Consider the following 26,642-nt stretch of genomic DNA (forward strand, 5'->3'; position numbering starts at 1 on the left):
GAAATATCGATGCACAGTACTGTACTGTACTGTATTGCAATTGTCGACAAAGTCCTCCTCAGAGCACCAACGTCCAACCTCGTTTCTAAACGCACACTCAATGTGCAAAATCTAATATCATGAAATGTCCACATTAAAGACGCATTCATTCATTCATACATAGCCCGAAGTCAGTCCAATTTGAGGTCTCTCCCAATGCATTGCCATAGACGACTGGTTGCGGCGGCGATTGTCGCCTGCATTCTGGTCTGCAGTCTCGCAACGGACGCCTCGGCCAAGAAGCCACCAAACGCATCGAACAAGCACACCCATGACAAGGCAGATAGCAAGTCGCACAGCAAGTCGAGCCACAGCAAGTCGAGCCACAGCAAGTCGAGCCACAGCAAGTCGAACCACCACGGCAAGGCGAATGCGAACCAAGGAACACCCGACGTACATCCCGACGCACCCGCGCACTCGTCCAGCAGCCTATGGAACCAGCCAGACAGCGCGTTCCTGCGCGAACTATTTGTCAACTTTGCGCCGGGGATGCCCACAGCCGTGACGGAGGACCAGACGAGCGATTCGACGAGGAAGCAGCACGATTCGCAGCAGCAAGGCGAGTCGCATCATCGTGCTGGCAGTAGTAGTGAAGACGCATTCGGTGGAAGTACCATCAACGACAAGCAGCGCAATGCTAGACGAGCCTACGTCCGAGCGCAGGCCGGCGGAATCGATCCTGCGCGGTGCCAGCCGGGCTTGCCTCGCCTGTTCGGCACAAAGACCGTCTACTGGGACCAAGTCGGCGACGATCACAACCGTCACATTGGATGTGGAGACGCTGCTTCACCCTACTTGCTCGATGGCGAGCAGCCGGCGAAACAGCCACGCACGCTCGTAGAACCGCAGCACGAGCCGGAATTCTGCAAACCAGTCCATCTCTCCATGACCTTCCGCCATGGCACTCGGTGAGGGCGGAGAGTTGAGCCATCAGCACATGCGAGAACATGGGCACCACAAGAGCACGAATGGGATGGAATCACACACACACACACACATTGGCGCTCACTTTTTTGTTTCCTTTGTTTTGCTTTCGTGCAGATACCCGAGCACGGGCGATATTCGCAAGCTAGATAAACTCCTCGTAGAATTGCAAACTATCGGCCCATTGATCACCAACCCCAAGCACCAGTGGATTCGTGGGTGGCAAAACCCCTTCCTGGCGAGCGACGACAAGACGCTCGCGCCTCGGGGCGAGGCAGAGCTGTTCACCCTCGCTCGTCGGCTTGTCCGAAAGTATTCCAACGTGTTCATTGAGCCCTACCACCCGAACAAGTATGAGTTTACCTCGACGCGAACGACACGCTGCGCACAAAGGTAATGCCAACAACAAAAATTGCAGTGGCACTAGTAGGGCTTTGCTAACCTCGGATTTGGAATGACATCTCCGACATTTTTGCCTTGCAGCGCCGCGTCGTTTGCTCAAGGCGTGTTTGAAGGCAACGGCAGACTCGGAACCACGTCGCACCAGCCCATCGCCATCTTGTCAGAGTCCGTTCTCCGCGATAACTTGCTCCGTTTCTTTGACAGCTGCCAGCTCTATGTCTCTGGTGTGATTGAGAACAAGACTGCAATGGCTGAGCAGAAAAAGTTCCTGAACGGCCCTGTTCTCCAAGAAATCGCCACCTCTGTCGCTCAACGACTCCATCCACTGCCTCAACAGCTCCCGAATGAGGAAGTGACCGACACAAAGTACCGGGACAAGCCCTGGAAGCAATTCAAAAAGAAGGGAAAGGGTGCCGCTGCCCCCACTGCGGAACCTGCTGCACCCACTGTCGCGGACAGCCCGATCGAAATTGGTACTGCAAACGACACCATCCAGCTGGCTCCTCGCACGGTGGTAGCCATGTACCTTGCTTGCGCGTTTGAAATTGCCTTCAACAACACTGCCCGCTGGTGTTCCCTTTTCAGTCGCGACGACTTGGAGGCGATTGAGTACATGGGCGATCTGAAGCATTACTGGGGTCGAGGTAAATGTCGCGTGCTTTCTTTTCTTTGGCCTGTTTGGGGGGCTTGGCGAGTGCGCTTCTCTCACTCACTTTCATCGCACCCTCGTCACTGTGCTGTTTAGCTTACGGCTACGACATCAACCTTCAATCCAGCTGCTTGCTGTTCAAGGACATGTACACATCCGTCGTTCAGTCGGCCAGAGGCGAAAACCTCTTGCGTCGTGCCACCTTCCGCTTTGCTCATGCGGAAACGCTCATTCCGCTGTTTGCGTACATGGGCTTGTTCAAGGACGAGGAGGAAATCCGAGCCGACAACTTTGCGCCGGAAAGCCGAAACCGAAAGTTCCGCGCCTCGACCATGATGCCATTTTCTGGCAATGCCGGCTTTGTGCTGTACGAATGCGACGAAGCAGCTCGCCAGACTGCAGCCCGTCAGGAACGCGATGTTCTTGTCCACGAAATCGCCAACACTGTCAAGCTGCAACAGCGTCTGCTTGGCAGGCCACTGCCGTCCGCTCGGGAGAAACTGGGCCAACTGCAGCTCGCGCTGGCCGGGCTCCAAGCACAGTTGCAGGAGGTGGAGCAGCGGTTGCAGAACGGCTCTACCAGCCCCGTGTCTCACCTTGTCAAGTTTACCGTCAACGAACGCGCCATGCCTTTGGAGCGCTGCGGCGGCAAGGAGCTGTGCCCGTTTGACGAGTTTGTGGCTGGGTACCAGCCCTTGGTCGACGCCTGCGATTTCGATGGGTTGTGCATGCCTGGCGGTGACAAGTTTGCTCATCCGTCCGCAGAACAGCTTCTCGCTGAAGAATCCGAGCAAACCGAGGGGCAGCCTTTCCATGGCTCTTCTCCGTAGTGCTGTAGTTGGCATAATGCAAGTAGCCATTTTTGCTACGTGTATGTCTACGAGTATGTTTGGCAGCATGTAGGCTGCCGAGGTCGAAAATAAAACAAAAAGGAAACGAAATCAAAAAAAAAAAAAAAATGAACGAAGAAAGACGTGAACGAAGAAAAACGTTTGTTTGTTGCAACAAGGCAGTGTAACAAGACACATGCAAAACACCACAAACACTGTGCAGCAAAGTCGTTAGCAGCGGCTGTGTGTGACGAAAACAAAACCAAACAATAACGGGAGAAAAAAAAAAGCGTGAGCACCAACAAATACAAACACAAAAGAAACGCCGCACACACACGACAAAGCATGCGGGAAAACGTACCAGCCAACGTTGGGGACGCAGTTCTCGCCAGCAAGGCAGCACTGGGACTGGCCGGGGAGGAAGTTGCAAACGATCTCGCCGGCGGGGCAGTCGGTGACGAGGCTGCCGTAGCGAATGCGGTGGGTCGAGTCACAGCGGGTGATGGAGCTGTTGAGCAGGGGGTCGAGAACGGAAACCCAGTCCGAGACAGACCAGGCAGACGAGGCGGCGACGCTGATGCCGTTGACAAAGAACCAGGGGGTGCCGGCAACGCCACGGGTGCAGCCGTACTTCCAGGCAATGCGGGCGCTCTCGTCAGTGTCGTCGCTGTCCATGCCCTTCAGGAACACGGCAGCGGGGACGCCGATCGTCTGGGAGAGGGCAGCGTACATGTTGATGACCTGGTTGGAGGTCAGGTTGACGGTGGGGTCGTCCTCAAAGCTGTCCTGGGCGGCAAACACAGCGTCGAGCCACTTGTAGACGGCGTTCACGTTAGCAGCAGCGACGACTTGGGTGCCCTGAGCATTTGGTGCGACAATAGGAGAGATCCGTTGAGTTTTTTTGTTGTTTTTTTTTTTTTTTGTTTGTTTGTTTGTTGTAGATTTTTGTGAATGTGATTGTTGCATAAATGTGTCTGGGCGCGTGTTACCTGAGCGGCATAGTAGGCGTTGTGGTGGTAGGGCAGCGGGAAGATGTGAGTAACAAGACGGAGGGTGGGAGCGCCGTAGTGATCAGCTGTTGGTTGCACACCAAAAGAACAACAACAAAGTGTGAATTTGAGTTTCTCCGTTCAACAAACAAGTCAAAGAAAGAACGAGCAACCAAAAACAATCAGAAAATGGCAAAGTTCGGAACAATCGGCAAAAAGTGGAGAATTATTTGAATGCGTGTGTCACAGAGCTACAAAAAACGAAAGGTGACCTTACCGACTTGCTATGAACATGGAAGACGAAAAACAATGTGAATTATTGTTATGAAAACCAAGACCAAAACAACAAAACAAACAAAACCAACGTGAGTCAAGTTCAATGAATGTCAATGCAAAGTTGCAGTCAATGACAAAGTCTGTTTCGAATCTTGATGTTCGGCAATCAGAATCAAACATCTTTTTCCAACAAATCCTATTCTCCGTGGTCTTGTGATAAATGATTCAATCAATCATGATGACCACCTATGAAATGTATGACCCCATACAATACAAAACACGACCAATTCCCAAGCCATAAAAGCACATAGGATTCTCCGCTCTTCCCCCTTCTCTCGCTCTACTCTCTCCCTCTCTTTCAAACCCCGACTCGCTCTTCCTATTGCTGATAAGTACTATTGCTTGTAATGTTTGTCAGCCCAGACAAGGACAAGGACAAGGACAAGGACAGTGAAAACTGATCAATGGGAACAGAGTCACAAGGGGCCAATGCAATTGCATTGAAATTCGCCTCACTTTATTTCACTCCACTCCAGTGCCATGTCTCTGTGGATATGCGTGTGTGTCTATGTGTGTCGATGTGTGTGGGTTTACCTTGAGGGTGGGCCAGATGGCCTGCGAGTCGGGGCAGAGCAGGTCGACAAAGAGGTCGATTTGGAGCGGCGCGGCAGGCGAGCCGTTGGCGTACGCAAAGCCATCGGGGCGCGCTAACAACAGCAGAGCAATAGAGAGCACAACAAGGGGAGTCAGTGAGCGGAGGGGTGCTGGGAAGAGGGAAGAGAAGGGGGGCGGGGATACACACATGGGATGGGCACTTGGGCAGAGACAGCCGCAGCGAGGACGAGAACGAGAGCAGCAGAAACAGCAGCACGCATTGTGTAAAGAGAGAGAGTGACTGAGAAGAAGAGACTGAGTCAGGACTTTGCTTGAAATAAAATTAACAATGTCCGAGATAAAATGGATGAAGAGATGGATCAGCGGATGGGTGAGTGATGCTCGCCAGCCACACTCGCACAGTTCAGCCACTCTAGCCACGCTCGGTCTCTGAGCCTTGTTGGTGCCAGAACAATCCGCCTAAATCACTACGGGTTCCAGGTCCGAATCTCAAAGTGTCATCTAGCCTCTTCTCTCTGCCAGCATCATGTTGCCCATAAATGATAATGTAGATTTCCTCTTTGAGCCGGTGAAAAAGTCTGCGCTGGACCGAGCACGGGAGGGAATGGTTGGGAGCGACGCGAGCGCGCAGGGAGCGGCCAAGCCACCAACCCCCACGGTGGACCAGCAACCCACTACTAGGGCATTTATGGAATGGTATTGGTGTTTGAGTCATGGGGTTGAAGGGCGGGCGGATCGGGTCACCCAGTCAGGCTGCGTAGCAGTGAGCATCAAGGGGGCGACAGGAAAAGTTGGACTTAGAAAAATTTTCCCTCCTTTTGCGCTTTCCTCCTTTTGCGCTGTCGAGCTGTTTTTAAGCTCTTCTGCCACGTTCTATGCCGCGAAACTTCAAAGACAAGTTTATCCATGTGTCAAAATTTAAAATCGAATGGGGTCAAGGATGCTGACACCTCTCAGGCGCCGCTGCTGTGAAAACAGTGGGGAGGGCAGCACCACAATGACCCAAAGTACAACACCAAGCACACACAATCACACAAAACTTCACAAAAACTCCGGGTTTACAGATGAATCAAACATTTCAAGCCGTCTAGCACGCACACACTCCTCCAGAGTGTACCTGAAGTCATCGTCGTCCATCTCCTCAGGCTGGGCCTCAAACACGTCTGCATCGTCATCCCGACTCGTGTCGTAGCGTGAAAACCGTCGAATTGTGTCGCGCGCACGGATGGCCGCTGAGCGCCCTCCAGGCGGCCGCAGTTGAGGGGCAAAATGTTCAAACCAATCCTCTGTTGGTTGCGCTGGTTCCGTTTCCTGCGGGTCAGCCTCTGGCTCCAATCGAGGTCGTTTCCGACTGGCTGAACGTGCACCATCACTCGCATTCCCAAATGTGGGATCGGAATCAGCAAATGAAGGGGTAGTGTCGCCCCACGGATCTCGAGTACCGCGATTGCTGCGAGAAGGCGGGATGTAGTCGACAAACTGTTGGGTTTTGTACGCAGTCACCGCCGCCCTTGCGCTCTCGAATGCTTGACTGTCTTTGGCGCAAAAGGATCTTGCGACTTCTCGGATAAGTGCAGCAGGAACACGGTGCTTAGCTTTGGGCCGCCCCTTCACTCCAGACTTCTTGCGTCGTGTCCACGAACTGGTCGCCAACGACGCTGCTGCGGATGCAGTTGCGTTACCTGGAAGAACGGTTGAGGCTGACGATGCTGATGCTGATGCTGCTGCTGCTGCTGCTACTGCTGCTCGGTTGGCTTTGGCAGCAGCAGTTCGCTTTGCCTTGGCTTGGGCAGCTCGGGTAGATTTGGCAGCCTTACGAGTTGCACCACGCGTGCGCCGGGTATATAATGAAAGAATCCCTCGCTGACCTGTCGCATTCCGCATGCTGTTGCTGCAATTGCGTGTGAGCTGGCGAACGAGGCTGTGCAACTCATCGCCCTGAGCCATGGTCTTGAGACGCTCGAGTCCTTTCTCGAAACAGCTTGGAGAGCTCGTCCACCAGGTCGTCGGGATTGGACACCGTCTCAACAAGGCCAGAGCTTGTGCTCTGGAGCATCATCGGAGTTACTCGCAGAAGGTGACGCGCCGTGATTCGGATCGAGCTCGGCGGGGAGGTCCGAGGTGCGGTCAGCAGGTCCGTCTGCATCCGGGCCCGAGGGAAGGTGATCGTCTACGGCCATGTCAGAGGTGCGAGCAGGTCCGTCTGCATCAAGCTGATCGTCTACGGCCATGTCGGTTGCGCCAGTCGGCAGGGCATCATCGGCATAAGCAGTAGTGGCTGCGGACACAGCAGATTCGCTTGCAGGATTGACGGGTGCTGAGCGGGACACGGGACACACTGGTGGCTCTTCGAAGAGAGAATGGATTTGAAGACGAAAGTTCTCGATGCCTCCAAAGTGCCGCGCGACGGCACGGATGTGGCTGCAAATGAAAGCGTGATCGTGCATGGCGCTGCAAAAGCGCCGCTCGACACCAACGACCACAACATCTGGGTACTGTTGCTTCAGCGCTTCGTGCAGCTGCTGCAAACCCTCAGTCAAGGGCATGCCACGCGTCTGATAAAATGGCTCAAGGTGAGCGTTTGCGAGTTCGCGAATTTGGAGTAGATCAAGCTCAGAAAGCGTCCGCTGAGGCAGAACAAGTCCTACACCAAAGTAGCGATGAAGCTCCAACACCTGACCGGTTTCCACGAGCTTCTCTGCGTGCATCTCTTTCTCAAGCAGTAAGGAGCGGAACTTTGGAAGGAAGGCGACATTCGGCTTGTCGAGTCGCTGGCGTTGGCGTTGCAAACAGAAGTGCTGGTTCGTGTCCCGAACAATCCTGATTGCGAGACCTGCCAAATCGTGCATGCGGTAACCTTTCAGAAACTTGTACTTGAACGTGCCGAAAAAGCTATGGGGGAGGCAAGTCGCAATGACAAGTCAACGAGGTTCCAAATTTCGGCACGGGACAAGCGACTCACAATCATCACAAGCTTACCGCTCAATCAAATTGTTGGTGTGGCCTTGATCCAGCGCATCACGCACCAAGCCAAGGTGGAAGAGCGTCCAGGTTTTAATATCTCGTTCGTTGAGCCACTGAGACAGAAAATAACCTTGGAACTCGCCGGCGGCGTTGAGCAAGCTGTTGCTCGCGTCCTTCAGCTCTTGTGCATTCCTGGCATACCGCATTTTAGCCATACACGAGAGAAGATCTAGTCTGCCCGGGTACTGGCGCTCCACCGCTTGGCAGACGTGAAACCAGCAAGTTGCCACCTGCACACCCGGCACCGCCTGATTGATGCCGTTTCGCTCAGCGCCGCATTTGTCGATGACGATGCGCGCCGGATTAAACGCTTCGCCTACGGCGTGCTTGACCTCAGACAAGAACCGCGCATATTCATGCTCGCGATCTCTGTCGGAGATCATGAACGCCAGCGGCACACCAGCGCCTGATTCGTCAGCAGCGACGAGTGCTGTTGTCGCCCAGTCGTAGCGGTTGACTGAGAAGGTTGAATCCAGGAACAGGACCTTGGGACGAAGGGCGTCCCACGTTGCCCGCTGGCAAGGCGTCATTAAAATCAGAATGTTCGACTCCCTCAGGGGGATTTCGAGGCAGCTCTGGCAGTCGCAGTGAACAAATTGATGATAGATGACATCGCTTTTGTCGCCGTATTGGCTTTCGCCGGGGCACTGCCCATCTTGGTAGAGCGAGTGAGGGTGAGAGCAGGCATACGACGAGGATGACGCGAGAAATTGGTCGATGCGCTGCTGGTCGGTTCCATGTAGCTTCTCGCTGCTTGAGTTGACTATCATCATGCGAATTGCGTCTTTGGTGGGATACCAGCGACCAGAAGTGTACGGTACGTTCCAACTTGAAAGAGGGCGAGGCGGCGGGTTGAGAGTTGGCCCTTCCAACTGCGCTACAATGGACGCCTCCGAGCACCCCTTGCGCACCAGATCCATGACCCACTCTTTGATTTCAGGATGCGCGCGCTGCTTGAAAGCGAGCGAGCCGTCGGTGCAAGCCGTGTCGTGGCGACCCATCTGCTCGAGCTTGAACCCAATAAGGAGCAGCTCGCCGTGCATGTGTTGGCCAAGCTCCGTCAATCTCAGACCGAAACTGCAGGATCCGGCGCCGAGCTCCGGACGTAAGTGAAAGTTGTTGTCAACTCGCTTCTTGCTGGAGCAGGCGCGAATAAATCGTTGTTGGAGTTGGTGTGTCTGGCACGGTCGTAGGCGGCCTCGACGGATCGCGTCTATTGAAGCAATACCAACGGCGTGTTCGAACAGGAATGACCGTCGTACTAGGGCTCCACTGCGGAAGTTTATCTCGCTCCTCCTTGGTGAGATGGACTCCCCTGCGCTTCCGAGGCGTTCTTGAGCGGCAGTTTTCGTCGTGCCCGTCTTGGTCGTTAAGAAATTCAAGAATGTCGTCCCTATCATCTTGCACTACGCTAGTTTCGTCGTCGGCCAAGTCGGTGGACGCGGGTTGCACGGAAGACAATCTGCAGTCGCATTCAGCGATGTCGTCGTCTTCGGTGGGATTGGCGTCGTATCGCAACCGAATGTCATGATTGTTCTCCTCGAGCATCTTGAACGCGTCTCTCAACTCGTCGGGGTTGGAAAATAGCCAACGGGAATGAACTTCGGTGTAAATCTCGGGTTTGACGCGTGCTTGACTGCTGTTTGCCTGAATCCCCCCCGCCGCCGCGGGGGAAGACGATGATGATGATGATGATGATGATGATGATGACGCCCCCAGAGGTTCCCAAAGCACAGATTGTCGTTTCTTCTGCCGCGCTTTGCCTTGATTCTTGTAGTTGCGGTCAAGACAGGGTTGACAAGTTTTGTTCGCGCTGTGAAATCGCGACCGCGGGACGTTGGATTTGCAACAGGGGCAACGCAACCTGACAGAAAGATGAACGCATCCGGGGTGTGCAATCGTCTTGTTCGACGGGTAGAACTTGTTCTTGACGCCAACGACTGGACACCAAAACTGAGGGTTTGGGCGGAAGGCAACTTCTCTAAAGTCATGGGTCTGCAAGGCTCGCTCCACATCGCCGTACATCCAGATCCATGAAGCGATCCTGGCTGGCGTCGGGAACGAGGTCGTGAAGGACCACCAGCCGCACACTGCATGTCTCGTAGCTTGGTTGCGGCTGGATCTCCTCGTCCTCCTCCATCTCGCCTCGTGCGCTCGCTGGCTCTTGTGCGTCGGGCTCTTATGCTTGGATGAATTGCTTGACGTGTGTGTGTGTTGCAGGTCTGGTCGGTCTCGTGAAGACAGAAAAGTACAAGAATCGACCCGAGACCTATGGCTCTAAAGAACAACAGAAAAGAGTGGCTCAATCCAGCCCAAAGTAGTAAAGATCCAGCTTCACACAAAATCGCTCCCCACTGCGATCGCCCCGCCATTGAGCCAAAACGGTTGTAAATATCATCTGTAATCACCCCTGAAAAGTGCGCGGTCCGACACCGACTGGACACGTCGGGAAATCGAGCTCGGCGAGGGCGACCGGCGTTGTGGCGTTCTTCTAGGGGTCAAAACAGTGTTTCTGTCCTGCGCGCTTCCTCGCCGTAATAGTACGCGATGCACCCTAGGCAGTCAGTGTGCTCGATCTCGAAAATGCGGGGGGTGCAAAGTTGAGCAAAGATTATGATGCTCTGCTGCACTTGTCCTGGAAGAACGCTTGTGGCGCCGTTTTGCGGTGGCCTCGAGGCCATTTTTATTTTTCAATTTTCTGAGAAAACCGCTCATCTGAGCACCGCCACTCCTCTGACACTATTATTGGCCACATCAAGTCGATCACAATGGTGGGTCGATTATGGTGATATCTCACGATTGCCATTTTACCATTCATTATGGAACCCGTAGGGATTTAGGCGTATTGTTCTGGTTCGAGCCTTGTTTTGCATCCATGGTAAAACATACTCATGTCAGTCCTGTTTGATTCATACACTTCACCCATCTCACAATCAGCTCAGATCCCGCAGTTTCAGTCCTCACTTCTGATTTATCAAAAGCAAGCAGTGCTCAACCCCGACCGCCGTGCAAATGCTCTGCGCAGTGTGCGAGAACGAGACGTTTGTGGAGGACGAGGACGGCTTCTTTGTGTGCGACGCATGCGGCACACAGTCGCAGGACTTTCGCCAGGAGGTGTCCGAGGTCGACGTTGCCGAGCTGGGCACCTTTCGGAGATCGAGGAAGGTCGTGCGAAACTACGCCTCCGCGCCGGATCCATCCACCCGCAGCGACAACGGTAACCATCGCTCGCTGTATTGGGTTGTTGCGTTCGACGTAGCAAATTGTCGTTACTTTTTGTTGGTTTTGATCTGTGGATTTGCGTGCGAGGAGTGACTGACTTGCTTTTGGGGGTGTCCTCGTGTGTTGACAGTCGAAGACAACCCGACGCTGCTCGCTGGAGTCGAACCGCGCGATGCACTCCTGGCTGCGCTGCAATGCGTATTACAAATGCAAGTCCGAGTCATGATTACCAAGCTGCACGTCGCGCCCGAGCTGAAGGCGAGTTCACTCCATGGGTAGTGATGACCCCGGATCCAGCATCATCGTGATCGTGTGCACTCACCCTTGTCACGTCTGGATTTTGCATTGTGTTACACAATCAATTTAGAATGTCGCCGGAAAGATGTGGTTTTCCTTGTTGAAGGCTGCTCGTGTGATGGGAGACGATCAGGACGATGCGAGTTCTGCTGCCGTTGTTGTGACTGCCGTCGAGCCGCCAACGATGGGCGCATCGGCAAGTGCTGCTAGCAACGCATCTGCTCCAGCGTTCTCGCCTGTACGCGGGTGGGCGGCACGCTTTGCACCAGAGCCGTCCGCGTCGCCACTTTGGGCTTCGCCAGCCACTTCGCCCGCTCCGCATGCGCCATCCGAATACGACATGCCGCCACGATTCTTGGATTTGAGCAGTGTTCAGGCACAACAATCCCGTGATAGCCAACGACGACGCATGCAAGCACAAGCCGCTTCTCTGCTGGCCAAACCAAAGCTGCAGCTGTGTCTCGCCATCTTGTTCCTGTCGTGCAACTATCTCTGCGTGCCAGTGTTGCTCATGGATATATTACGGTACGTCCTTTGACTTTGCTTTTTGCGCTAGTAAGGTCGCTGCTTGCACTGACTTGCATTGAATGTTTTGTGCAGATTGGTGGAGCGTGGCGAACTGCCATTCGTGTCCGCTCATGCCGCGCTTCCTCCGTGCTTTAGAAAGCCAACGGTCGCATTTCGGTCCCTTAAACCGCAGGTAAGAAGAAGAAGAAGCAATCGACGGGCGTTGGAGTCCGCTGAACAAAGCTTTGGCTAAAGTGCTCGTGCAACTTTTGTTTGCCTCTGCTTTACGTAATGACAACACAGCGAATCCCGTCGTCAGAGAAAATGTTTCAGCTAGTTCGTAAGGTGGCTCGAGTGATCGAGATACCGTCGGATCTTCCGTCGTGGTCACCACTAGCCTTCTGGACGACGACGCTGCAGGATTTGGCACTGCCTGGTAAGTCGAGAACCAGCAGCAGTGCTTGTATTCCAGAGCAAATTCCTCGTGCAACTCAACGTTCTGAGAGCATTTGCCCATCCTGTTTGCTCGAGCAGAAATCATGCAGCAGCAGATAGCTCAACTCGCAATGCTTGCGCCGGTCTCGTTGCATGTTCATGCATCCACGAAAACTATTCCAGAAGTGGCATGCATGGCCTTTGTTGTTCTGGTGCTCAAACTACACTTTGGACTGGATGACAGCGAGCCAAGGTAAATATTGGTTTTTGTTTGTGCGGATTTTCGATGATTTTTCGTGTGATTCGTTAGGGATTCGAATGATTCTTGGGATGAACGTTCCTCACGCACAACCCATGGCCTCCAACAGATCGCGTGATACGGCAGCACACTGGAATGAATGGGTCGCGCACATGAGAGTCAAGTTTTCCAAACTGTTTTCTCCCGGAACGTCATTGTACGGCTTGTTGGTTTGTCGCAGCCTACTGTGTTCAGTTTTGCTGAAATCTAACGCTCGGGTGGTGTTGTTGTTCGAACAGACTTTCTGCCATGTCTGCCTCGGAAGAAGCTCAGCTACTGCATTTTGCCGACCAGCATGTGTTTGCTGCTGCCAATCCAACGCCAGCAAGTACGGTACCCTCTCTGTTCTATCGCGTGTCTGTGTCTGACATGGTCGTGAACTTGCTCTCACCAATCTCTGTTTTCTGCAGCAATCAACGACATTCTGCACGTTCTCAAACAGGCTGTGCCAGCGTCCGCTCCTGCTGCCATGAGCGACAACGGCCCCACATCTGATGCAACAGCAGCTGCACCCATTCTCCAGCTTCCTCCAGATAACCCTGACGTGTCCCAAACGTACATTCACTACTCTGCAGCCGACGACCTGGGCGAATTTCATGATGCCTATGCGTTTCTTTTGGCGATTTGCGCTACAAAGTGCCGAGCCAGTCCCGAGACGCTCCAGGTCGCCGTCAACGCACTCGAGCGCACGCTGATAGTCTCGAGCGGCTCGATGCCCTGATTCAGGTTCATGATTCGTGGATGATCGATTGAGCCTGTCGAGCTCCCCTTTGTGGTTCTGCACCCTTTTATCTTAATCTCTTAATAACGCGTTAACATTGTTCCATTCCGAGTTTGCGTGTTTTCGCGCACTCACTGTTTTTGATACTGTACAAAAAGCGAAATGCCACCGAAGAAGGCTGAAGAGGAAGAGATTGTGCTGCTGGGCCGCGTGGGCACCAACTTGCGATGCGGTATTGTCGGTCTGCCCAACGTCGGCAAGTCGACCTTCTTCAACGTCCTCACCAAGTCGTCCGCCGCTGCCGAGAACTTCCCCTTCTGCACCATCGAGCCGAACGAAGCTCGCTGCCCCGTGAGTGCAAACAACAAGCCAAAGCATCGAAGCACTCTTCAGTCTGCTGTTCTTCATCTCTCCCCCCCCCACCCCCCGCGCACCCCACCGTTCTCCCTTGTCGGCGCCTTTCTTGTGTGATTTTTCATTCACTTTGAGTGTCGGGAGCGGAGGTCGATTCGCTGAAAACGGAGCGAGAAGAACCTGCGATCTCGGTTTCGCTTCAACGCAGTCAGTTCCCTCCAGCCTCAGCTCAACTCTCTCTCTCCCCCCCCCCAAATTCAAACAAGCCGATACGATGGCTTGTGAACTGCTGTGAAGCATCGTCTTCGTGGAACCAACGAGCACAGAGAACAAGTCAGTCAAAATCTTACAAGAGAAAAAAAAAAAAAAAAAGAGGCGCACATGGAAAACAGCATTGAAACCGAATGCAATGCAATGCCATTGCCATACTCATCTGAACATGCTGATGGATGTCCCGCTCCAGCACTCTCTCCTCTAATTCATGAAACGAATCGTGCTCATAAAACTAACGGGCTCGGGCTCGGGCTCTCGCGCAAATAGGTTCCCGACGAACGCTTTGACTGGCTGTGCGCGCACCACAAGCCCGCCTCCAAGGTCCCCGCATACCTCCAGATCACTGATATCGCTGGTCTCGTGAAGGGTGCTGCCGAAGGCCAGGGTCTTGGCAACGCTGTAAGCCCGAATGGGAAAAAAATGGGAAGGATTGAACTGCTGAACGCTTGGCAACTCACCCGATGATGCATGCATCGCACAACCTGCAGTTCCTCTCGCACATCAAGGCCGTCGATGGCATCTTCCACATGCTCCGCACGTTCGAGGATGAGGATGTCACCCATGTCGAGGGCGACGTCAACCCCATCCGCGATCTCGAGATTATCCACGAAGAGCTGCGCCTCAAGGACCAGGAGTTCTTGGACAAGCACCTCGATTTCCTGACCCGCACCACCCGCCAGAGGTGGGTAGTTTGTGTTTTTTTGTTTTGTTGTCGTGCGGCAAATTGCTGCGTTTTGTTGTTCGATCCTTGCAAAATTCTCTAACGAATCTGTCTGTTCGCATCATCACGAGTAGCAACGACAAGGCCAAGAAGGAGGAGCTCGCCATGTGCCAAACGGTGCACGACTGGGTTGTCCGCGACAAGAAGGAGATCCGCTTTGGCACCTGGAACTCGAAGGAGATTGAGTTCCTCAACGACCTCACCCTCATCACTGCCAAGCCCGTCATCTACCTCGTCAATCTTTCTGAGGAGGATTTCATCCGAAAGAAGAACAAGTGGTATGTAGAAGCGTTCTGGCGTGGCTTGGTGAGCAAAGAGGCAAGGACACGGCGCACAATGTTGAAAAAAAATTGTGTGTGTGTTGTGTCTTCTTCCTTTTTCTTAGGCTGCCCAAGATCATCGAGTTTGTCCAGTCCCGCGACAAGCGATCAGTTGTCATTCCTTTGAGCGGTGCTTTCGAGAGCAAGGTACGGCATGAGATTGTTTTTTTTTTTCCTGCTTTTGTCTACCCTTTTTTTCTTCTTCTTCTTCTTTTGGTGGACACCGATGTAAACGCCGCCATCTCACTCGTCACAATGCTCAACCCCTTTGCCAGCTCCTCAACATGACCGAGCAAGAGGCCGCCGAATACCAAGAGAAGACCAAGTGCACCTCGTCGCTCCCCAAGATCATCCGCGCTGGTTTCAAGGCTCTGCAGCTCGAGTACTTTTTCACTGCCGGTACCGACGAAGTCCGCGCTTGGACCATCAAGGTAATGAAGCTGATTGCTCGATTTTTGTTTTGCTGGAGGTGTTTGGTGCGAATGAATTTGGACGCCTTTGCCGCAACCATCTGACGGCCTCCTTGTGTCTTCTTGGCGCTTTTTTTTCTGTAGCGTGGCACCAAGGCCCCCCAGTCTGCTGGCCGTATCCACACCGATATGGAGCACGGATTTATCATGGCGGAAGTCATGCGCTTTGACGACTATAAGGAGGCTGGCTCTGAAAACGCAGTCAAGGCCGCTGGCAAGTACCTCATGAAGGGACGTGACTATGTTGTGGGAGACGGCGATATCATCTTCTTCAAGTTCAACCGCCCGACTGGCGACAAGAAGAAGTAAACTTTGGAGCTGTGTTTTTGGAACTTGCTTTGTTTTTTTTTTTTTTTTTTTGTTTTTTGCTGGAGTTCGCTCTCTTAAGTGTTGTGAGATCGAGCAAACAATACACTGTCTGCTGATCATTTCATTGTGTGCGAGGTCTGTGGCATTTTACGGTCACAACGGATGATGGGGGAATTCCGTATTTTGTGCTGCATTTTGTTGGTTATTTTTGACGTTTGAGCGGCTCAGTTGAGCTGTTGACTTGATCGTAGATTCATTCAATCGCTCACTTGTGAGATGATCGCCGACTCTACAGTTATTACACTGTTTGACTAATGTGAAAGCAAGGGGTTTCGTGCTCGAACCGAAGCAAAAAAGAAGAAAAAAAAAAAGAAAAAACTGAGCTTTTGTTTCTTTTCGTTAGATTTTGTTTTGTGAATGAATTGGTTTCAATGGATGGAAACTCAGAATTTGAAAGTTCGTTGAGTTGGTTTGAAAACTGTGGCTTCAATCAAAGGAAATAAAACAAAGGTGAAACCCCGAGGAACCCGTCATTTTCTCACCCCGACCCATGTTTCTCGTTGTGTAGGATCGCTCAATAACTCTGTTATACATGTGGCCACGCAGCATAATTGGCATCTCGCTTGTAGTGTTTCGTGACTTTTGCACTGTTCAGTGCAAAGCAGAAAAAGAGGAAAGGATCAAATTTGTATTGAACATCAACGCATGCACACAATTGAAAAGAAACAGACATGAAAGCACAATCTTGACGGCGAGTGAAAACAAAACACGACGTGCTTGCATCACGGTGTTGAAGTGGATGGCGCGGAGGAATTGCGTGTAGCATTGCCACTGGAAGAGCTGCTTGGCGCATTGCTAGAGGACCCGGCGGACGAGCTGCTCGAAATGGAGCTGGTGCGATAGATGGGCTCTTGCGCGTGCGTCGGACAGACCCAACGAACCTCACCACCGTCGAGCACAACAGCTCGCTCCAAACCGGCAAAGGACTTGTACTCGTCGTTCTTGGACAGGAAAGCAGCCCATTCCCTTGCCGCCTCTTGGGACGAGTGTGTGACTTCTGAGGAAGCAGCAGATGCAGGCGCTGGTTGCTTTCCTTTCGCGCTGGAGCTCTTTTGCTGATCAGCATGGTCGAGCAATCTTTGCAAGTAGTTCAAACCTTCGAGCGGGTCTTTCAAAGCAGTAATGGCTGAATCAACCGCATCCGTTACATCTGGTCCACCAGGAGCCAAGCTGGCTGCTTTCAAGAACGGACGCACAAACTCAAGCAGGCTGCGAACACGCGAACCATATTTTTTCAGCCACTTTGAAAACTTGGCAATTTCGTAGCCAGGATGACTGTCGATACGATGCCACTCTGGCTGGTTGTTGGAATTCATGTGGGCACACAGCAGGTGCGCAGTGTGGCGTGACTTGTAAAGTTCTTTGAGCTTGGAACACCAGTTCCGGGTCGCAGCCGGAGGCATCACGACAAACAACAACGGGCATGGTTTGTCCAGCAAGTCCAGCTGCATTTGGACTTGACTCGTGAAAAAACGAGCGATTTCGTTTCTCTGCTCCTGTTGCAGGGATTCTGCTGTGTCAAATCTGGAAATCAAGCTGTTGGCAAGCTCATCGATGCGCCTCAAAACTGTAGACTGGATCAGCCGATCAAACTCGACAGGATCAGTTTGGACTGCATTGGGAATTGATCCAATGATGCCATCCAAAGCCTTATTGAAACGCTGCAAGTCCTGCGCTGACTGAGCGGCAATACTTTGAAGCTGCTGCACTCCAGAAGAAGTCACTTGCTTCTCGACTTCGCGAACAGAATGGATGGCTGCCGCACCAACTTCCTGCAATGTTTGCTTTCCAGATGCAATCAGTTGAGCTGCGACAAGTGATGCAACTTGCGTGGCTGCTGTTTGGATCTCGCTCGCCGGCGCCGGTTGCGGTTCGAGTTGCCGTAGCGCTTCGATATCCTCCGGTGTGGGTTGCGAAACCACTTTCAAGCGACGTTGCAAAAGCGAGCTGAGAACTGGAAGCCATTCCTCCTTTGGAAACGTGATGTGCGTGTGCGAACAAGATAAAGGTTGCTCATCGTTGATAACCGCATCCCGAACTTGAGGTCGTAGTGTCCACAGGCATGATTTGTCATTGGGCTCATGCATGGGACAGCGCAGGTAGGTTTTCCACGAGATTCCAGGATACCAATCCGAGCTGAGCTTGTCCAGTATCTCAATCAGAGCTGGAAGCAGCCTCTCTGGATGCTTCCCGCGAGCGGTAAACTCGAGGCGCACATTGGAATCGTTGCGATGAGCACGCAGGAGCGCTCGAGGACCGCCGCAATTGACCAGAACAGCATCTCGCCACGCCGTCAAGTGGAATTTCCGCTCGTGAAAGCGCACAACCAGCCTCGAGAAAAATCCTTCCAGCAAAAACTTGGTCTCCATCACAATGGCAACTTCATGCGGCTCGCCCGCTGCAGGCTTCAGAGACCATCTACTAGGGTCGGATTTGTAGGCTGGTAGGTACGAAGGGATGACATAGCGAGTGCCTGCGCTTGAAGCAGAATCGGTTCCAGGCTGATCGGCATCGCTCATCTTGTACAAAAGCTCGTATCGCTGAAGGAGCAGCACAAACTGATCACAAATCGCAGAATCGATGCCCTTCCAAGCGTTTCGAAGCAGATTCTCTCGAGTCACAATGCCATCCGTGACCCATCGATCTTGAGGTTTCTGCGTAATCACTCCAGTCAGGACTGTTTTCGTGAACCATTGAGGGTTCAAGATGACAATGTCGTTCATCGAAGCGAGGAGAGTTGCAGGTTGCAGCGCGGGAACATTGGACGTGTCTTGGGTAGCTGAATTGGCGAGACGATGGAAAACGACCCAGCCTTGAAAACGCAAGAGCTCCATGAACGCATCGATTGCTCGCCCGCTGAGACGCAGTGACTGGCCAAGCTCGACAATTTCATGCCATCGACAGAGAGGCGGTTTGTTCTGGGCGACCAACTGATCGGCTCGCTTTCGGAGCAAGTCTCTGAGCTCAAGGTATTGACCATCCAACAGCCGATTGTAAAACGGCATGTTTTGTCCGGCTTGAAACAATGCACTCTTGAGTTCCGGCATGCTCGGGGCCCCCGTAGAGTTCCGCGCGTTAATGTAGACGGTCGAACGCACGTTAAACGAAACACTTGATTTTTTCAGGCTGCTGAGCAGATTGGCAAGATTTTGTTTTTGCTCTTGCTGCCGCTCCGAAGTGTACGACGGATGATCAATGTGGGTTCCAACAAGAATGATATCGGCGTTTGGAACGCAAGCGTGCAAGCTGCGTAGCCAAAAGGCAAGGCGCGAATGGAGTGATAAGTCTTCACGCACGTCAAACAAGACCAGGTAGACTGTTCGTTCTCGAAGAAAGAACTGGTGCGAAACCAGATAGACTTCTTGACCAGCGAAATCCCAAATGATCAAAATCATGGATTCGCCTTTTTCACGCAGAACGACTGTCGAAATGTCAATACCATCGGTGGAATTGGCAATGCTGAATATATTGGAGAACGCCTGTCGCACGTAACCGTCGGCGATTCCCCTAACAAGTGAAGTCTTGCCGACTGAAGGATCGCCAAGCACGACCACGCGGACTTCCCGGCATCGAACAGCACCAGATCGCTGCTGGTCATCAATGTGTCTGAATTTGGAAGGAAAAGTGAGGGCAGAATGGGTCGTCGGTGAACCAACCAAGCAGAGAACTTACAATTGCAAGGTTGGATGGATACTGTGGCGCAGTACCGTTTCCTCCACATAACCGATCTGATTGTACGCCAAACTACCGATTGATCTGTGAGTAATGCTGCGGTTGGGCATTCAGCACTGAAAACGCTTACTCGAGAATTTGCAAAGTCTTATTCTGTCGGAGTGCTTCTGAGATGGAAAGAGCCCCAGCGTCGCCAACGGGGTTGTGGCTCAAACTGTTGAGGCATTGAGTGAAAGCACTTGACGCTGAATCTTGCTGATCAATCGACTTACTCGAGCAGGGTGAGGGTCGTGTTCACCTTGAGTGCTTCTGCAATTGCCTGGGCTCCAGCATCATGAATTTGATTGTCGCTCAAGCTGTCAAGTTATTATCAGCAACCACGGTTCGACTGCCTTGATCTGGTACTCGATCTCGTTCATCACAGGCAGTCAACTTACTCAAGCTGGGTGAGCGTCGTGTTCACCTTGAGTGCTTCGGAAATTGCTTGCGCTTCAGCATCACCAATCAGATGGTAGTGCAGGCTGTCAAGCTACTGTCAGTGCCGCGGTTCGGCAGTCCGAATCTGTCATTCGATCTCATTCATCACTGGCAGTCCACTTACTCGAGCTTGGTGAGCGCTGTGTTCACCTTGAGTGCTTCAGCAACTGCCTGCATTGGAGCATCAGAATAAGCCCATAAACTTTCGACGCTTGTCAGTGTCATAATTCAGCACTTTCGTCTTTTTGTCTTTGCTCTCTTACCGGAGCTCACCACTCGCATTCTTGACTTTCTCATACCACTTGCGCTGGTTCGGCGTCATCGCCTCGTAAGACAGCGACATGGCAAACCTGAACGCAACAATCACAACAAATGAGTGGATTCTCTGAGTGATTCCGACCCTGCTCATCAGTCTCTGAATTGCTGCTGCTACACTGAGCAACTTTACAGACGATTCCATTTGTCACTCCACCATCCGCAGCAGGCAGCAGCCATGCCCCACCATGCCCCAAGGTACAAGCTGTTTGATCCTTCTGTTGATGCTGTTTGGATGTCACAAGCTTCACGCAATACAATCGGACAGTCCTCCCTCCCTCCCTTCCTCCCCCCACCTCAGCTTCGCGTTTGGTGAACCGACAGTCCACCAGCTGCCCTCCGAAGTTGTTGGGACGGCAGCCCAACAGCGGCCCTCAGAAGCAAGCAACGGCTGATCTTGAACGAGATTGTTGTTTTGTTTACTTTGAGATTTGGTGAACAAACCAAACCTACGTCACAACAATGCAGAAAGAGTGAGCTGTGACGTTGCACATCTTCATTTGTACTGCATTGAGTTTGTTCTGATGATCCTGATTTTGTAGTTGCATTCATGAGCTTTGAAGTGGGAGGATTGAAATGTAACCAAAAACGAACCAAAAGCGAGCTTTTGATGGGAAACCGAGACGGAAGAGCATCTCTTTTGGAGCCGGGCAGTTATTACACTATCCATGATTACCTGTGACCTTGTAGCTGGCTCTGGAGAAGAGGGAAGGAGGGCAGAGACTTGGCTCATTGCAACGTCCACTGATCTCGAACCGATTTGTCAGTTTTCCGTATTTCACGACCATGCATCGTTCTTTGAACAGTGCTCATCAGTTGCTGCTATGAGTAGATATCTGCTTCAGTCTTTGTAATTTTTCTTCCGTTCGCTCAGACACAGTTAGCATCAAAAAAAAAAAAAAAAACTTTCCATCTTTGCTCAAAAGAAACGGAAGAAAAAAAAAAAAAAACTTGCCCAAATTGCTTGAGCTTTTCGTCCAGCGAGAGTCAGAACGGCAGACCCACAGCGATGGACTCGCTCAAGCAAATCGTGCGCAAGATCCGCGATCCAGCGGATGTCCGTGAAATCGGCTCGCCCTCACGCGTCGAGCACGGGGTGCATGTGGTACGTGTAAAAACAATAAGGCATTCGAAACAAATCCAGCAAAACCAAAAAAAAAAAAAAAAAAAAAAAAAAAAAAAAAAAAAGGCTGCGGTCTAATCTGTCAACTCACCGCTCCGTGCCACTGCTTGACTCTGCGGTCCCCTCCGCTTTTTGCAATAGGAGTACAACCGCGAGACGCAGACATTCCACGGCTTGCCAGACGTGTGGCACGAGGCTGTTCCCGCTGGCCAGAGCGTTGTAAGGGAATTGAAGAACGAGATGGTGATGACCCCCCTTTGCTCTTTTTTTTTTTTTTTCTTTCCCGTTGGCTGCACCCACCCCGCTTTCCCCGTCATTGTTGCACTCGCTTTGACTCACTGGCATGTTGCTGTCCTTCGTCTTGTTGTGCCTGTTTGCGGTCTGCCGTACCCCGTGGCCGCTTCCTTGTTCATTGCTTGCTGCTGATTGTCCTTCACGCGTTGATTCTTGGCTCATTCGATCACCAGGACGTGACCAGCACGCGCTTCCTCAAGCCCTCGCTCGTCCCGTCGGCACCGCTGCGCAAGCAACTCTCAATGCAGAGCGACTCGTCGGGAGAGGTGGTCAGCGGCGGCGAGCTCTCGAGCAATTGGCAGAGCGCCGGATCGGTTGCGTCGAGCTCGAGTCGCGCGTCGGCGGACTTGTCCCACGTCTCTGGCGGCAGCAGTGGCGGGGATGGTGGCATCGAGTCGATTGGCGCTCCGTACAATGTGTCGCACAACGTCCACGCGCACGTCGACAAGTCGGCCAAGGGTGAAGGAATAGTCATCCGCGGATTGCCGCCGGAATGGAGCGTCATGCTGGCGTCGTCCGGCATCTCCAAGGAGGAAATGCAGGCACATCCCGCCGTCTTGCGCGAGGTCCTTGAATTTCATACAGAGATGCTTCGGAGCGTCGCCGATCGCGAGGAAGACAACCGACTCGCTCATTCGCGCGACATTTCCCCGTCGACCTCTCGCTCCATGTCTCCCGCGCTGTCTGGATCGCCCTCCCAGTATGCGACTGGCGGTGCGCCCTCCCCTGTAGTGTCCTCTCCCACCTCCCAGGCTACCTCGCCTGTCGCCACCCCAAAGCTACTCGATCCCTCCGCCGCCGCGCTCATGAACCTGCCAAGCGTGACTGGCAAATCGGCTGCTGGCAAGCCCGCGCCTCGCGGCAACCACAAGGATGCTGCTGGTGGTGCAAAGCAGCTGCTGTCCAGCGAAGAGCAGATCAAGCTGCGCTGGGATGCCCTCATCAGCAAGGAGGACCCGCGAACATTGATTCATGATCTCCGCAAAGTAGCCGAAGGGTCGTCCGGCTCTGTTCACACGGGTACGTCGTCGGCGCTTGTCGACCTTGCGGAGAGCGAGCGTGTGACTCGAGTTGCTCGGAACTAACGGTCGCTTTTGGTCTTGTTTTTTTTTTTTTTTTTTTTACCCGACAGGCACAATGGTCGCAACGTCCAAGACGGTGGCCGTGAAGCAGATTGCGCTCACTCTCCGAACAGACATCAAGGCTCTCCAGAACGAGATTGCCATGATGAGCTCTAGCCGGCATGCCAACATTGTGCACTACATTGAGAGTTACAAGACATCTCAGCATCTCTGGGTGAGTATTTTTATTTTATTTAAATTTTGGATTTGGCGCTCGTTTAGAGACAAAAGCATGCTCACTGAAAAGCGCACATCGTCTTTGGAAACACCCCCCCCCTCTCCGTGTCCAGGTCGTTATGGAATACATGGATGGCGGCTCACTCACACAGGTTGTTAGCATGGGCCACATGACGGAACCAACGATCGCTTTAATTTGCAAAGAATTGCTGAGTGCTTTGGTATTCCTCCACGGCAACAACCGAATACACCGTGACATCAAGAGCGATAATGTGCTACTTGGCATGGACGGCACTGTTAAGCTTGGTATAGTAGCAAGCGTGCGGTGCTGTTGTCGTTGTTGTTTGTTGAATATTGCTCAATGCAAAAAAACCATGACTTGTTGGGATTCAGGTGACTTTGGCTATTGTGCCGAACTTACAAACAATCACGCGAAACGGAATTCTATTGTGGGCACGCCTTATTGGATGGCGCCCGAACTGATAAGACGAGAAGACTATGACCAGAAGGTAGATCTGCTCGTCTGGCCTTTTGCTTGGTAGACTCAAGAGAATGCTCATTTGTTATGGTTGCTGTTGTTGACAGGTTGATATCTGGAGCTTGGGCATTTTGTGTATTGAAATGGCGGAAGGCGAGCCACCGTTTTTAGACTTTCCTCCATTACGAGTACGGTTCATTTTGGTATTCCTGACCTCATGCTGTGCTTCGTTGACTTGATTGGGTGATTTTTGGTTTTTGTTTTGATTCTTGGGGACTGGGTTAGGCTTTGTTTTTGATTGCCATTCATGGGTCACCCACGTTAAAATCTCCCGCACAATGGTCTGACGCCTTCAAGGACTTGATGCGGCGCGCTACCGATGTGGACGCATCTGCTCGTGCGTCCGCCCAGCTCTTGAGTCAAGTAAGTCACCTTGAATTACGGTGGAATGGGATGGGGGAGGGGACAGGAGAGGTTGACGAGGCGTTTGCACAACAAAATTGTCAACAATATGGCTCGTGAGCGATCGTGACGCCAGCCTTAGTCTTGAAATGACGTCTTAAGGAGACTGACTCATGCAAGCTAATGCTCAGTCCCAATTTCGACAACAATGTGTGTAAAGCGGTGTTGCGGCCTTTTTTTTTATTTTTTTATTTTTTTTATTTTTTCTCTTTGATGTCTTGTTTCCCGTGTTGGATGGCTCTTTTTTTTTTTCATTTATTCCCCCAGTGCTTGAAGTGATGCTTTATCTGCATGGTTGAACAGCACTCGGCCGGATTCAAATAGCTGACGTTCATTTCGCTTGTTCGCTTTTCTTTTTGCCCAAATTGCTCCCCATTCTCAGCATCCCTTCCTCCGCTGCGCATGTCCGCCGGCTCGGTTAGCAAAGTTAGTCCAACAGTCACGCTTGGCAAGTACATCCCTGTTTCAAGCGTAGGGTGCTGCAACAATTGCACTCCAAATGCAGACGAGCACCACTCTAAATTTACAATAATGGCTGCACGAGCACCAGCACAACGAGCTGCTCCAGGCGGCGCTGCAAAGATTTGTCAATTCAAACTTGTACTACTTGGTAATGATTTTTTAAGGTCTTTTCTTTTCTTTGTTTGTTGGTATTGGTCAGCAGAGTTCCAACGGGGTGTGATGGGTTTCTCAGAGACGAAGCAGGGCGAACGCGTTTTCTTTTGTTCAATGACACAGAAGAAGGAAAAAAAAAAATTAAAAATTAAAATAAAAAAGCTGCCGTGTCAGACCTGCGACGTTGCCGCGAACTGGTTTACGCTCCATCGGCAAGCGTCTGCGAGCGCATCGTGCGCTTGCGTTTGGTGTGTGCTGCAGCGTCGCACGACAACGCACGGCGAACGCAGCGAATTAAAAAAAAAAAAGAAAAAAAAAAAAGAACTGTTTGGACCAGTGCGTGCTTTTTTTTTTTTTCTTGTTTTCTCTCGGCTGTTTTCTGCTTGCTTGAACGGGCCCCGCTGCTCCCAGCGAGTACTCGCGTAGGCCCACACTCGTGCCCTGTGCAGCAAGTCCACCTCGCTGCGTTGGCTCTCGCGGCTGCCGTGCTACCGTCGCACATGCAGGAGGAAACTCAAACAACCCTGGCTTTTTTTTCATTTTTTTTTTTATTTCCAAGCTCTGGCTGTGTCTCGGTTTTTTTTTTTTTTTTTTTTTTTTTGCTTTGCCCGCCCGACGCGCTCGTCCTTCCGTGCCCACCCGTTCCCCCCCTCGTGCTGCCTGTGTCGCGTACATGTCTGAGAAGCACAGATGCGGCGGCGCGTCGTTGCAGCAAGCGCCACTCTGTTTCTGCTGACGTTTGTCTCGCTTTTTTTTTTTTGGCTTTTTTTTTTTTTTCCTTCTGGACTTGTTCGTTTGAGTCGTTCGCTTTTTGTCCCTTCCCGCCCCCCCCTTTCCCCCTTTTTTGTTCTCCAAGTGCGGGAGTGATGCAGCTGGCTCAACGTGTGCATGAATTGGGGGGGGGGAAAGAGTGCTTGTGCCTGTGGTTGTTTTCGGCTGGGTTTTTTCTCTTTTGTTTTTGCCAGCTGCTTGCCTTGTTTCACTGTGTCCCTCGTTTCCCCCCCCCCCTCCCATTGCTGATGCTCACTTGTCATTCTGTGGGGCTTCTTCTTTTCGTTGCATTTGCTCAGGCGAGTCTGCTGTCGGCAAATCAAGTCTTGTCCTCCGCTTTGTCAAGGGCCAGTTCCACGAGTATCAGGAGAGCACAATTGGAGGGAATTTTTGTGTGGGGTTATTAAGCCCGTTGGCCGATAGTCGCCCTGCTCCCCTGCCCCTTGTGGGCATGCTGGTGCTTTGTGACCTTCTGCAGCAGCAGCAGCAGCAGCAGCAGTCACCTTGTTGAAACGAAAAGAAAACTCGGTCGCTCACTTTGTTCTTGTTTTTTTTTTTTCCGCTTGCTTTGACAGCCGCGTTCTTGACCCAGACCGTCTGCTTGGATGACACCACTGTTAAGTTCGAGATTTGGGATACCGCAGGCCAAGAACGATACCACAGCCTTGCGCCCATGTACTACCGCGGCGCGCAGGCTGCGATTGTTGTCTACGATGTCACAAACGCCGACACGTTTGCACGCGCCAAGACCTGGGTCAAGGAGTTGCAGCGCCAGGCGTCGCCCAACATTGTCATTGCTCTTGCTGGTAACAAGGCTGATCTGAGCGTCAAGCGTGTTGTCGAGTACGAGGAGGCGATGGCGTATGCCGAAGACAACGGCCTGCTCTTCATGGAGACCTCGGCCAAAACTGCTATGAACGTGAATGAGATTTTCCTTGCCATTGGTAAGCGGCTTTTGGGTTTGTGATGATGTGGTGGTGAAGTTTCTCGAAGTGAAGTGACTGACTTGGTTTTTTTTTTTTTTTTTTTTTTACAACTCGTTCCACAATTGCAGCCAAGAAACTGCCAAAGACCGATTCGCGCGGACCCGGTGGTGTGGCCGCACCCGGTGGTGCTCAGTCTGGCAACGTCGAGCTCAAGCCCGACGGCGCCAAGGCAGCTGGTGGCAAGTGCTGCTAGAAGAACCAAAAAAACCAAGCAAGTTGTAATTTCTGGCGGAGGAAAAACAGTCGTTCCCCCCCCCCCTTTTTCCTCTGTCTCGCCCTTCTTTTTCTTTCTTTTCCCTGATCTGTTTGGATGAGTTGTTGTATTTGCCGTCGTTGTCTTTCTTGATCGACAGGATGCGCTCGTTTAACCAGTCGATACGTGTGTCTATTTTTTTTTTTCCTACCTTTTTTTTTCC

The 26,642-nt window shown here is 52.2% G+C and overlaps 8 protein-coding genes across 10 annotated transcripts; 5 read left to right on the forward strand and 3 right to left on the reverse strand.

Annotated features, from left to right (window-relative positions):
- Positions 1-162: 162 nt before the first annotated feature.
- On the forward strand, positions 163-2,956 carry CAOG_04685 (multiple inositol polyphosphate histidine phosphatase). The gene is made up of 4 exons (XM_004347382.2): positions 163-947; positions 1,081-1,356; positions 1,447-2,009; positions 2,111-2,956. The coding sequence occupies exons 1-4, from the start codon at positions 196-198 to the stop codon at positions 2,842-2,844; spliced, it is 2,325 nt and encodes a 774-aa protein (XP_004347432.1). The 5' UTR covers positions 163-195; the 3' UTR covers positions 2,845-2,956.
- Positions 2,957-2,986: 30 nt separating this feature from the next.
- CAOG_04686 (hypothetical protein) lies at positions 2,987-5,061 on the reverse strand. The gene is made up of 6 exons (XM_004347383.2): positions 4,912-5,061; positions 4,704-4,816; positions 4,111-4,117; positions 3,834-3,919; positions 3,206-3,702; positions 2,987-3,085 (listed from the first exon to the last, which is right to left on the reverse strand). Exons 1-6 carry the CDS (start codon positions 4,982-4,984, stop codon positions 3,076-3,078), a joined length of 786 nt encoding a protein of 261 aa, XP_004347433.1. The 5' UTR covers positions 4,985-5,061; the 3' UTR covers positions 2,987-3,075.
- Positions 5,062-5,611: 550 nt separating this feature from the next.
- CAOG_04687 (hypothetical protein) lies at positions 5,612-9,716 on the reverse strand. The gene is made up of 2 exons (XM_004347384.2): positions 7,704-9,716; positions 5,612-7,616 (listed from the first exon to the last, which is right to left on the reverse strand). The coding sequence occupies exons 1-2, from the start codon at positions 9,146-9,148 to the stop codon at positions 6,749-6,751; spliced, it is 2,313 nt and encodes a 770-aa protein (XP_004347434.2). The 5' UTR covers positions 9,149-9,716; the 3' UTR covers positions 5,612-6,748.
- A 938-nt stretch (positions 9,717-10,654) lies between these two features.
- Positions 10,655-13,332, forward strand: CAOG_04688 (hypothetical protein). Its single transcript, XM_004347385.2, has 9 exons — positions 10,655-10,965; positions 11,101-11,228; positions 11,338-11,792; positions 11,868-11,967; positions 12,078-12,210; positions 12,309-12,462; positions 12,578-12,664; positions 12,747-12,835; positions 12,918-13,332. Exons 1-9 carry the CDS (start codon positions 10,761-10,763, stop codon positions 13,226-13,228), a joined length of 1,662 nt encoding a protein of 553 aa, XP_004347435.2. The 5' UTR covers positions 10,655-10,760; the 3' UTR covers positions 13,229-13,332.
- Positions 13,333-13,344: 12 nt separating this feature from the next.
- CAOG_04689 (GTP-binding protein) lies at positions 13,345-15,826 on the forward strand. The gene is made up of 7 exons (XM_004347386.2): positions 13,345-13,579; positions 14,123-14,254; positions 14,344-14,537; positions 14,651-14,854; positions 14,962-15,043; positions 15,172-15,327; positions 15,451-15,826. The coding sequence occupies exons 1-7, from the start codon at positions 13,391-13,393 to the stop codon at positions 15,673-15,675; spliced, it is 1,182 nt and encodes a 393-aa protein (XP_004347436.1). The 5' UTR covers positions 13,345-13,390; the 3' UTR covers positions 15,676-15,826.
- Positions 15,827-16,349: 523 nt separating this feature from the next.
- CAOG_04690 (small GTP-binding protein) lies at positions 16,350-20,677 on the reverse strand (the record flags this gene model as incomplete). Of its 3 annotated transcripts, none has more annotated exons than XM_004347387.2 (8): positions 20,623-20,677; positions 20,148-20,234; positions 20,009-20,086; positions 19,845-19,928; positions 19,680-19,763; positions 19,538-19,621; positions 19,408-19,479; positions 16,350-19,341 (listed from the first exon to the last, which is right to left on the reverse strand). In XM_004347387.2, the coding sequence occupies exons 2-8, from the start codon at positions 20,225-20,227 to the stop codon at positions 16,458-16,460; spliced, it is 3,366 nt and encodes a 1,121-aa protein (XP_004347437.2). In that variant the 5' UTR covers positions 20,228-20,234; positions 20,623-20,677. The 3 variants fall into 3 exon arrangements, with proteins under 3 accessions (XP_004347437.2, XP_011270419.1, XP_011270418.1); XM_011272117.1 differs by having other exon boundaries at positions 20,649-20,665; XM_011272116.1 differs by lacking the exon at positions 20,623-20,677 and adding an exon at positions 20,387-20,464 and having other exon boundaries at positions 16,458-19,341.
- Positions 20,678-21,068: 391 nt separating this feature from the next.
- On the forward strand, positions 21,069-24,178 carry CAOG_04691 (p21-activated kinase; the record flags this gene model as incomplete). The annotated part of the gene is made up of 9 exons (XM_004347388.1): positions 21,069-21,304; positions 21,464-21,541; positions 21,790-22,636; positions 22,749-22,912; positions 23,067-23,220; positions 23,308-23,423; positions 23,500-23,580; positions 23,678-23,815; positions 24,158-24,178. The coding sequence occupies exons 1-9, from the start codon at positions 21,209-21,211 to the stop codon at positions 24,176-24,178; spliced, it is 1,695 nt and encodes a 564-aa protein (XP_004347438.1). The 5' UTR covers positions 21,069-21,208.
- A 207-nt stretch (positions 24,179-24,385) lies between these two features.
- CAOG_04692 (hypothetical protein) lies at positions 24,386-26,419 on the forward strand (the record flags this gene model as incomplete). Its single annotated transcript, XM_004347389.1, has 5 exons — positions 24,386-24,464; positions 25,540-25,600; positions 25,664-25,746; positions 25,816-26,184; positions 26,295-26,419. The coding sequence occupies 5 exons, from the start codon at positions 24,386-24,388 to the stop codon at positions 26,417-26,419; spliced, it is 717 nt and encodes a 238-aa protein (XP_004347439.1).
- Positions 26,420-26,642: the final 223 nt, after the last annotated feature.

Source organism: Capsaspora owczarzaki, assembly GCF_000151315.2.
Source record: "Capsaspora owczarzaki ATCC 30864 unplaced genomic scaffold supercont2.7, whole genome shotgun sequence".
NCBI classification, from domain to species: Eukaryota; class Filasterea; order Ministeriida; family Capsasporidae; genus Capsaspora; species Capsaspora owczarzaki.

What these genes read in the sequence shown, in the direction of transcription:
- CAOG_04685 (XM_004347382.2), top strand. Translation starts at nt 196, where the DNA reads ATGCATTGCCATAGACGACTGGTTGCGGCGGCGATTGTCGCCTGCATT. An exon ending in ACCTTCCGCCATGGCACTCG is followed by an intron (nt 948 to 1,080) that starts GTGAGGGCGGAG and finishes GCTTTCGTGCAG; the next exon opens with ATACCCGAGCACGGGCGATA. An exon ending in ACGACACGCTGCGCACAAAG is followed by an intron (nt 1,357 to 1,446) that starts GTAATGCCAACA and finishes TTTGCCTTGCAG; the next exon opens with CGCCGCGTCGTTTGCTCAAG.
- CAOG_04686 (XM_004347383.2), bottom strand. Translation starts at nt 4,984, where the DNA reads ATGCGTGCTGCTGTTTCTGCTGCTCTCGTTCTCGTCCTCGCTGCGGCT. An exon ending in TGCCCAAGTGCCCATCCCAT is followed by an intron (nt 4,817 to 4,911) that starts GTGTGTATCCCC and finishes TGCTGTTGTTAG; the next exon opens with CGCGCCCCGATGGCTTTGCG. An exon ending in ACGCCTACTATGCCGCTCAG is followed by an intron (nt 3,703 to 3,833) that starts GTAACACGCGCC and finishes CCAAATGCTCAG; the next exon opens with GGCACCCAAGTCGTCGCTGC.
- CAOG_04687 (XM_004347384.2), bottom strand. Translation starts at nt 9,148, where the DNA reads ATGATAGGGACGACATTCTTGAATTTCTTAACGACCAAGACGGGCACG. An exon ending in ACCAACAATTTGATTGAGCG is followed by an intron (nt 7,617 to 7,703) that starts GTAAGCTTGTGA and finishes CCTCCCCCATAG; the next exon opens with CTTTTTCGGCACGTTCAAGT.
- CAOG_04688 (XM_004347385.2), top strand. Translation starts at nt 10,761, where the DNA reads ATGCTCTGCGCAGTGTGCGAGAACGAGACGTTTGTGGAGGACGAGGAC. An exon ending in ATCCACCCGCAGCGACAACG is followed by an intron (nt 10,966 to 11,100) that starts GTAACCATCGCT and finishes GTGTGTTGACAG; the next exon opens with TCGAAGACAACCCGACGCTG. An exon ending in TGCCAATCCAACGCCAGCAA is followed by an intron (nt 12,836 to 12,917) that starts GTACGGTACCCT and finishes TGTTTTCTGCAG; the next exon opens with CAATCAACGACATTCTGCAC.
- CAOG_04689 (XM_004347386.2), top strand. Translation starts at nt 13,391, where the DNA reads ATGCCACCGAAGAAGGCTGAAGAGGAAGAGATTGTGCTGCTGGGCCGC. An exon ending in ACCCGCACCACCCGCCAGAG is followed by an intron (nt 14,538 to 14,650) that starts GTGGGTAGTTTG and finishes CATCACGAGTAG; the next exon opens with CAACGACAAGGCCAAGAAGG. An exon ending in ATCCGAAAGAAGAACAAGTG is followed by an intron (nt 14,855 to 14,961) that starts GTATGTAGAAGC and finishes CCTTTTTCTTAG; the next exon opens with GCTGCCCAAGATCATCGAGT.